General features: G+C 36.1%; 1 protein-coding gene across 3 annotated transcripts; it reads left to right on the forward strand.

The window, feature by feature from the left end:
- The first annotated feature begins 462 nt into the window (after window positions 1-462).
- On the forward strand, window positions 463-5,488 carry LOC113759385 (serine carboxypeptidase-like 2). 3 transcript variants are annotated; one of them, XM_027301964.1, is made up of 14 exons: window positions 463-656; window positions 753-898; window positions 1,333-1,409; window positions 1,699-1,821; window positions 2,669-2,771; window positions 3,246-3,292; window positions 3,415-3,516; window positions 3,638-3,724; window positions 4,169-4,330; window positions 4,433-4,504; window positions 4,586-4,704; window positions 4,790-4,903; window positions 5,017-5,128; window positions 5,234-5,488. In XM_027301964.1, exons 1-14 carry the CDS (start codon window positions 499-501, stop codon window positions 5,243-5,245), a joined length of 1,434 nt encoding a protein of 477 aa, XP_027157765.1. In that variant the 5' UTR covers window positions 463-498; the 3' UTR covers window positions 5,246-5,488. The 3 variants fall into 3 exon arrangements, with proteins under 3 accessions (XP_027157765.1, XP_027157761.1, XP_027157773.1); XM_027301960.1 differs by having other exon boundaries at window positions 5,017-5,062; window positions 5,190-5,488; XM_027301972.1 differs by having other exon boundaries at window positions 464-656; window positions 3,255-3,292; window positions 5,017-5,062; window positions 5,190-5,488.
- Window positions 5,489-9,014: the final 3,526 nt, after the last annotated feature.

Genomic DNA, 9,014 nt, shown 5'->3' on the forward strand with positions numbered 1-9,014 from the left:
GCGGGTTGAGGTGGGGGAGGAGGAAGAAAATGATGGAAAAAGGTGAAGAATTTGTTTGTTTTTAAATATTAAGAGACGTGTACATTAAATATTTTGAGATGTTTATAGAGGATTACTGTAAACAAAATAGTAAAAAAAAAATTGTCTATTAAAAATTAGACTAAAAACCCATATGAAAATACGCTAATAATCCATACTTAATTAATAATTTTTTATTTAATTAATTGAACTCCGTTGCTCCGGTCATTGTCATGCCAAACCAAATTGATCCGTGCTCCAGTCGAGCCCACCATTTTTCAACATTACACGCATCATTAGAATAATGATGCGTGTAATGACTCATGACACGGCCCGTGTAATGACTCATGAGATATTATACCTCCCATGATACTCCACCGGAGATGCTCGTATATAGAGTTCGCCGAAGAACTCTATCCAAGTGCCTGGAGTCTAAAGTTGCTCTGCCTAGTTCCCAAAACGAGAGATCGGCCAAGCTCAATGGAGAAGTTGCAGGTGCTCCTAAGGCATCCTATCTTCTGCAACCTGTTCTTGCTGCTAGTTTATGTTCAAGCATGTTCAAACCTTGCTATGGCTGGTTCCATAGTTAAGTTTCTTCCAGGATTTGAAGGACCCCTCCCCTTTGAACTCGAAACCGGGTGAGCCACTAAGTATAACATATATATAATAACACTAGAAATTAACATTGATCAAAACTTAGAAGAAATAGTTGATCCATTTTTTGATATTATCAGGTATATTGGAGCTGGTGAATCAGAGGATGTGCAGCTCTTCTACGCTTTTATCAAGTCAGAGTCAAATCCTCAATCGGATCCTCTTATCATTTGGTTAGATGGAGGCCCTGGCTGCAGTTCATTTATTCCACTTTTCTTTGGGATAGGTGAATTCTAATGCCTTACACTTTGCAGTAGGTGTCACAAAAAAAAAAAAGAACAATTGCGGCACTATTTTGATCTTGATTGCGTATAATCTTGAAACTCTGCAAACAGCCTTTCTGGTTGAAACTCTGCAAAAAAGACAAAAGACGTTGTTGTCTGGTTGACGAAGCTTTCTGGTCTTTTGTTTTGTTTTTTTGGGTAAAAGTATTAATTTTATTGAATAGCATCCATTTGTCGCCAGTAGCAACTGCTACAAACATCTGTACAATAACTAACTACACGTTCACATCAAATTAAAAAGTCCAAAATATATAATAAAGCTTTTGAAAAATGTTCCTAAAAACAGGTAATTCAAATGGAGCCATAATCTTTATTTGTCTTTAATGTTCAAGTGCCAGCATTTGATCAAGTCACTGGCCGTGATTTTCTGTTGCAGGACCAGTAATTTTGGAGCCATTGTCGTTCGACGGCACTCTGCCCAAATTGGTATTAAATCCCTCTACTTGGACCAAGGTAAACTCAAGAATTGAGTTTCTCTTTTCTTTTATTTTATTTTCCTGCGAGAGAAAAAGAGATTTAAGTTGATGAGTATATCTTAGACTCATAGAAGTGTTATTTAGCATTTATTATGATGTGATGTATCCTAGATGAAAAGGTTGTTGAGATACATGTATAAATAAGGTTCCAAAATTTTTTTTTTTCAAATAATGTTCAAATAATCTTTATCCAAACAAACGTAACTTTCAAGATTAAGAATTCGAGTTGACTGCAAGATTGAGAATCATTTCTTGTTACTTGTTAGGTTGTAAGCATCATCTTTCTGGATTCGCCAGTTGGAACTGGTTTTTCTTATGCTAAGACTGCAGAAGCTTCTCAATCTTCAGATTTTCAAGCCTCTGATCAAGCTTATGAATTTATCAGGAAGGTACACGCCCATCACTCAGCTAATTAATGAATCATAAGGCTTCATGGAACGTTGGACAATTACTAACAAGGAAAATGCCATACTTGTCTCTAGACCCTTTATTATGCAAAAAGACCAGTGTACTATCATTTAATTATTTTCCTTCTGAATAGCGGAATCCTGCGTAGCCCTCCCAAAATTGCCTCCATTGGATTCAAGTTCTCGATGAACACGGTTTTGATTGTATAGAACAGTTGACAGTGGAAGATGAATAAAAGTTACATCAATAATAACTGGCTATGGTAGTTTCGACAGTTAGCATCATGGAAGCCATAGTAGAGGAGGAGCTCTTGCATGGGGAAAGATCCCAAAGTCTCATGAAATGTGGCAATCTCTAGAATGGAATATCCCACTCACAGTGTTTAGTTAGTGAAATGTTCTGATACGGACTCCTATGATAATTAGTTTAACATGTATACGGACTCCTATGAAATATTCTATCTCTTGTACAAACTTGTCCAATATCAATGAACTTACAGTTTTACCTTGAAAAGATAGTGGAAGATGACTAATTTTGAATTTGATGCTTACAATTCAATTTTGGGTACAAATTTCAATAAGCGAGGCAATTTATTGTCTTTTTGCATGTTGTTGTATTTTAATGTCTACAATTGGTTTGCGAGTGCCTATAGTACACAGTGCAATTGCGACTGCCAATTATAGAGGCTTGGGTGGACGATATTTGTTGCGTTTTTACCCATTTGAACCTCGAGTTAAAAGCTTAATTTCCCTTGAAATGGGAAAGAAATTATAGTTAAAAAGATGTTTACCTTTTACAAGATTGGTTTTGATGTTGATTATATTGCAGTGGCTACATGATCACCCAGAGTACAAGTCGAATCCATTCTATGTTAGTGGAATCTCATATGGGGGCATTCCTGTTCCAATATTAACTCAACTTATATCAAATGGTAAGATTTTTTCAATGTGGCTCTTTACCCTAGGGAAGTTTTTCGGTTGTGTTACAATCTGATTGTTGAAATTGTTATGCAGAGATACATAGGCATTGTAAGAGATCTGAATATACTATAAATGCTTTCTGTAAGCTTGTAGTATATGCGAAGTCTCTTTAGGTAGGAATATAGTTGCCACCTTGAGCTAAATGGGTTTTATTAACATAATGCAGAGCTTTAAGGGGGGGAGGGGGGGAAAGGGTTAAAAGTTCCCTCAGAAATTTGCAGGCTTTTTATTCTTTTCTGTCCATATGTTAAGTTATAAAACGCTCCAGAACAAAGCAAGAAAACGTTTCTTTGACCAGTTCAGATTTCTACATTATCTCCTGCTACAAGATGATCAGTTGAAGTTTGTTAGATACAGAGAGTATAGGATCAATACTTTGTTGCTCTATGACTATTAAGGCCCTAAAACTTACATGTATTTTGGTGTTATTCCAGGAAATGAGGACGGCATTGAACCACGTATTGATCTTAAGGTCTATACCTTTGATGATCTTCTCTTTTCTAGTCTACCTAATCTTGATTGATTACATACTATTTGGAGAAAAATTTAACATCCTGAAGTTTAAAACTGAGACGTTTCCATTTATGGCTTCAGGGATACATACTCGGAAATCCAGTAACGAAGGTTTCAGGAATTCTGAACTATAGGGTTCCGTTTGCTTATGGGATGGGGCTGATTTCTGATGAACTCTATGAGGTAACTTATTTCCTTTGTTTGTTACCTATTGATATCTCAGAACACTGTCATTTGTCACATGCATTCTTACAATGTAAAATTACCCGTGATTTTCTAATTGACCTGTATATTTACAATGCAGTCCTTGAAGGTTAACTGTAAAGGGGAATATGAAATCATAGATCCCAGTAATGCAGCGTGTTCGAAAAATATGCAGGCATACAATGAGGCAAGCAACCATATCTATGCAATTTTTATGTGACTATTTTCAAAAATTAGGCAAGGCCTAATGGATTTACTTAAAGCGTCCCCTAAACTCAAGTAAGAGGGACAGAGTTAAGGATTGTCAGTGTAACCGTTTCTGACTAGTGTAATATCATTTGAACAAGCAGTAATTCATTGTAACTTACTCGTACAATTTCGTAACAGAGTTGCAGTTATTGTTAGGGGCTTACACCAGCACTGATCGAACATCATACTTCTGTTGCGAAATTGTAGAAGTTAACAATGAATTACTCTAATTTATTCAAACAATAACACACTTTCCAGAAACGGTTGTATTGACAATTGGTTCCTACCCCTTCCCTTTAATTTGCGGGCTACAAAAGGTGGGAAGAATCAGAATAATGGAACGGGCAACCAGAGTGATGGTGTTAATAATTTGCTTCTGCAGTTGGTTCGTAATATTGACGATCAACAGATCTTGATTCCCGTATGCCCTCCCCTTTCACGAGAGCCAAATAAATTATTTACTGGTGGGAGATCCATTATACAAATGTTGTATAAGAAGTTTGAAGAGCTAGACGTTCGGGAATCTACTCCAGTCAAATGTCGAGTAAGATGCTACTAGTATCGTTCTATGTAAACTCGTGGATAAGAGCATCAGTTCTTGGTAGCACAACTGATCGCCGTTTATTCTGTTCACTGGCAATCGTAGATGGAATGGATTACGCTCGTTGATCACTGGGCTAACAACAAGAGCGTCCAAGAGGCCCTCCATGTGCGAAGGGTATGTCTAAATCGAGCACTATGGTATGTAGCATTTGAATGCCGAAGCAAGCCTGAACTGATTTCTGTAATCACATTGCAGGAAACTATCGGACAGTGGGTAAGCTGCAGCTATCCCTTGCCATACACAGAAAATGCAGGGAGTGTTGTACCATATCATGCAAACCTTAGCACTAAAGGATATAGATCCCTTATATACAGGTTTGGTACCTAGCTCTGAATCTTGATGCATGTAGGTTAACAGCAGTGATTTTAAGTACTGAAAGTGGAGTTCTTTGTGATTCAGTGGTGACCATGATCTGTCGGGCCCGCACATTGAAACTCAAGCGTGGATAAGATCTCTACATTACCCAATTATTGACGATTGGAGACAGTGGATTCATGAAGGCCAAGTTGCCGGGTTTGGTTCAAAATTGAACAATGTTTCTTTTCTTGATTACACCACCATTAGCACGAGATAAAAAGATGACTTTACCCAACTCATCTAAATTTGTTCTGTTTTCCTGCTTCCAGTTACACAAGGACCTACGCAAATAAGATGACATTTGCAACAGTGAAGGCAAGAAATTCCTGTTTCTATTGCTTCAGTGCAAGATTTGTTTACATGGTAACGACTAACAACAAGGTTAGAACATTCTTGGGACTAACTAGCTCCCCTTTTTTCTTTTTCTTTTTTTCGGGTGAAGGGAGGAGGCCATGTTGCTTATGAGTTCAAGCCTGCCGAATGCAGAACTATGCTTGAGAGATGGATATCGCATCAGCCTCTCTAATCAGTTGGCATATGGATTATGAACATCTTTGATCACTTCTGAGCATCAAATGTTCCAATCTTAAATATATATATATATATATATATATTATTTGTAATTTTGGGTCATGAGACGCTTCTACTCCAAGTCTCCAATGGATTGCCTTCTTATGGAGATATGATTAGTGGAGAAGTGAATAAACTGTAGTAGTTAAAATGGGAACCACGTTGAATTCACAGGAAGGTACAGGTTTGGCAAGGAATTCAAATATTCAAAAAAAAAATTGTTACTCCATTAAACATGAATGGAGGGAATGTACCAAAGCTTTTAAAAGATGATGAGGAGTAGGAAAGGGAATTTCTTATTCATAATTGAAAAGCAGTTTTCTTGAGAACACTTTTAAAACCTAAAGAATATCAAAAGTAGAAATCCCTTGTATCTAGGACCGATCTAATCACTTTTTAAGCAAAACTGTGACTCAAAAGTACCTTAAAAGCTTTTTTTTTTAAGATAGCCCTAAATTACATATTTGTGATCACGGATGATCTGATCATTGAAGTTTCACACTTGAGTAGATCCGATCTTTAGATATTCAATAGGTCAAATTGTGCTATCCATCTCACTAAGTGATGCGACTTAATCTGGATTACTGAATTTTTGATAGCCGGATCTTCCAAGTTTTGGCTGAGCGTGTTAAGTGTATCAAGATCTCTCTATTTATGATGAGCCCAACAACATCGTTCAAATCTTGCTGGTGCTAAGGGGAATGGGGCACATATGGGTGCATGGGCTCAAGTTTTTGCCTACTCATATGGGAAGGAGGAATGCAAGGCTCATATGGGAAGATGAGAAACGCCCAATCAACAAAAACCTCGAGGAGAGAAAGAAGGTGACGGAGAAAAACAGAGAATAGAGTTTGAACACTCTCATCAAGTATTGGGTGGACTCTTTCTGTGTATGAAAGAAAGAAGGCAAGGTATGATGCAGAAAAGCACAGAACGGATGGCGACTGTAAAATGGTTAGACCTCAAGGTCCTCAACTCTTGATCTGTACTTTGATAAAACTTCAAAGGAGGTAGTGCAAATAACCCTTCAATGTTTTAAACAAGTCATTTTATTTTCTTTTTTTTTGGTTATTTGAAGGAAAACATTTACAACAGAACGGAAAAAAAACAAAAAACAGTTATGTAAGTGAACTTTACATGCATTACAGTTCGTGAAATTCGTCAATTCTCTGCAGAATTCTGTTCAGTGGACTGAACATAAGCACAATATTCCACAACATCATCTTTGGAAGAACCATATTCGTTTTACCATTGACTTAGCTTCCAAAGAGTAGCTTCAGTAACACATAATCAAATAAACTTCTACTTCTCGTGAAAATCAATGTTCAAAAGCATCCATCGGGTTATCAGATGAACTTCAACACAAGGGAAAATATATCTTGACAGATAAAAGGTATTCTAACGGTTCAAAGAAACCTCAAGTCTCCAATCTGCATGCATAGTCCAATTAAGGAACTAATTATTAATGGATCATTGCAAGAAGTCTGATTTTGACCTGAAATGATGATGGACGACCAAAACTATCAAGTACAAAAGCTGATTCATTCACTCTGCCTCTGACCCAAAACTGGAATATCTTCGTAACGCTTCTGTAATGCAATATTTATGAATTTCAGTTAGACATCCATGAAGACCACGACGAAGGTAAAGCAGACATATCTATTATTATATAAAGCAGGAAAGTAAAAGACTAGAAGCAGAGAAGAATATTGACTATAAAAGACACAATTTGCAGAACACGAGCCAAATAACACGCAGGTTTAATTTCAAATGCTCACTCAATAGAAATTTCATAAGCATTTAGACCTTTTGTGGGTCAGATATAACATCAAAATAAAGAGCTAAGACAAAGTTAAAACAAATCCTCAGACAGTGGCAAGCATCTTAAATCATCAAAAGGGTGAATTTAAGCAGATAACTACTAAACAATACGCCAAAACTTTAGACAATACGAGGCGCAAGAAAGACTAAATAATAGAATTCCTTTGTTTGCATATGATACTTGTTTGAGCCTGTAAGAGCTATGCTGTACAGTATCTCAAATGAATTTCAGCTGCATCGAGTTATAATCCTACACTATCCAACATCTATCATGAGAAGCGTGCACAAAACACACTTCAAGCATCAGTTCAGAAATACCACAATGACTATTTTCTTCTCTCTCTCTCTCTATTTCCTAAAACAACAGGAAGATGAGCCAAGGCATTTCAGCTAGTACTATCAACTTGTATCAGTTGGCTGGGTTTATTGTCCAGCGTCTTGTTTATATAGGATGCTACAATCTTGCATAAAGAAATTGCAGAAACCTCTAAAATGATCAAAAATTAAGTGACTATTCACATCATATTTAACTCGTCCTTCTCAATTTCCAACAGCCCCTAAAAGCTTTCCTTTTCCCCAGGGGAAAATACAAGTCCCCCATTGACAATGTATCGATTAGCATTATTTGAAGTAAATAAAGCAAAGGAACATTAGACAGTCAACTAGAAGGGGAAAAAAATACAACTGATCAAAATACTTCCAAGAAACAATCTTTCCTAATTCCTTATGACAATCAAAATCCACTTACATGGCTAAGTACCATACATCACTTAACTATAGGACATCTTCATTTAATGTCTATCTCTGCCAAAGAAATATACCTCTCCCAGCATGCTTCATCCCTTATTTATATACCTTGGACCTCTAGTATCAAAGCCATTCTGCAACCAAGACCACCAACAGTCCTATCTTTAAATTTAGCTGGAAAACAAGTACAGAAAAAGGAACTATCTACATCCTGTAAGAACCCAAAAATCATATGTACCAAAGATTCAGGGATCCATCCCAATAGCTGCATCACAACAAAAATGCTAAAGAAAATCATTTCCTACCAATAGCTCATGACCCCTCAGAAACCAAATATAACTAACAATACATTCTTTATTGCCCTATAAAGGATATCAAGCTATAAAGGAGTCAACATAGAAGAATAGAAACAAAAAAGCACTCAAGGTCATTGGAGATTTAAAAAAAAAAAAAATGCCAGGAAAGCATATCTAGCAACTACCCGTTCAGATTATTCTTATGGTTTCCCTAAATCCTTTACCGCAAATCTCCTCTCTTCTGTCTGAAAATGTTACCAACAGTGCCCAGACCGTACAGATGCCATATTCAGTCTATGCATCTAGGCGATTTTGAATTTTTCAAAACTAGGGTATCGGTACATGGCCAATGATCTAGAATCGGCTAGAGGGGTCTTGTGAGAGGTGTCAAAATGGGTGACTTGAGCGGATTTGGGTTGGGTAAAATGGATAATGGGTATAAGTGAGTCAACCCATTTATACCCATTTAATTAGATGGATATAAATGGGTAAGTCAAAAAATGAATTGGGTAACCCAATTACCCATTTATAATCCATTTATTTTAATTTTTTGTAAACTCATTTAAATTTATTTTTGCAAACTAAGTTATCAATTTATACCGCTCTTTGTATCCATTATTAGTTTTAAATATTTACTTATAATGCTCAATAAGCCTAATTACCGATTTTTTTTCATTTATACTTTATGAAGCAAATTTACATATTATTTAATAATTGAATAATAAGAATATAAAAATTTGAACTAAGTACTATAAAAGTTAATATAAAACTTAAACCAAAAATTTTGAATCCTTAACATTATTTTCATATATAAATTTAAAATTTCATTTTAG

The sequence above is a fragment of the Coffea eugenioides genome, chromosome 1 (assembly GCF_003713205.1).
Source record: "Coffea eugenioides isolate CCC68of chromosome 1, Ceug_1.0, whole genome shotgun sequence".
Taxonomy (NCBI): Eukaryota; Viridiplantae; Streptophyta; class Magnoliopsida; order Gentianales; family Rubiaceae; genus Coffea; species Coffea eugenioides.

What these genes read in the sequence shown, in the direction of transcription:
- LOC113759385 (XM_027301960.1), top strand. Translation starts at nt 499, where the DNA reads ATGGAGAAGTTGCAGGTGCTCCTAAGGCATCCTATCTTCTGCAACCTG. An exon ending in TATAGATCCCTTATATACAG is followed by an intron (nt 4,705 to 4,789) that starts GTTTGGTACCTA and finishes TTTGTGATTCAG; the next exon opens with TGGTGACCATGATCTGTCGG. An exon ending in CATGAAGGCCAAGTTGCCGG is followed by an intron (nt 4,904 to 5,016) that starts GTTTGGTTCAAA and finishes TCCTGCTTCCAG; the next exon opens with TTACACAAGGACCTACGCAA.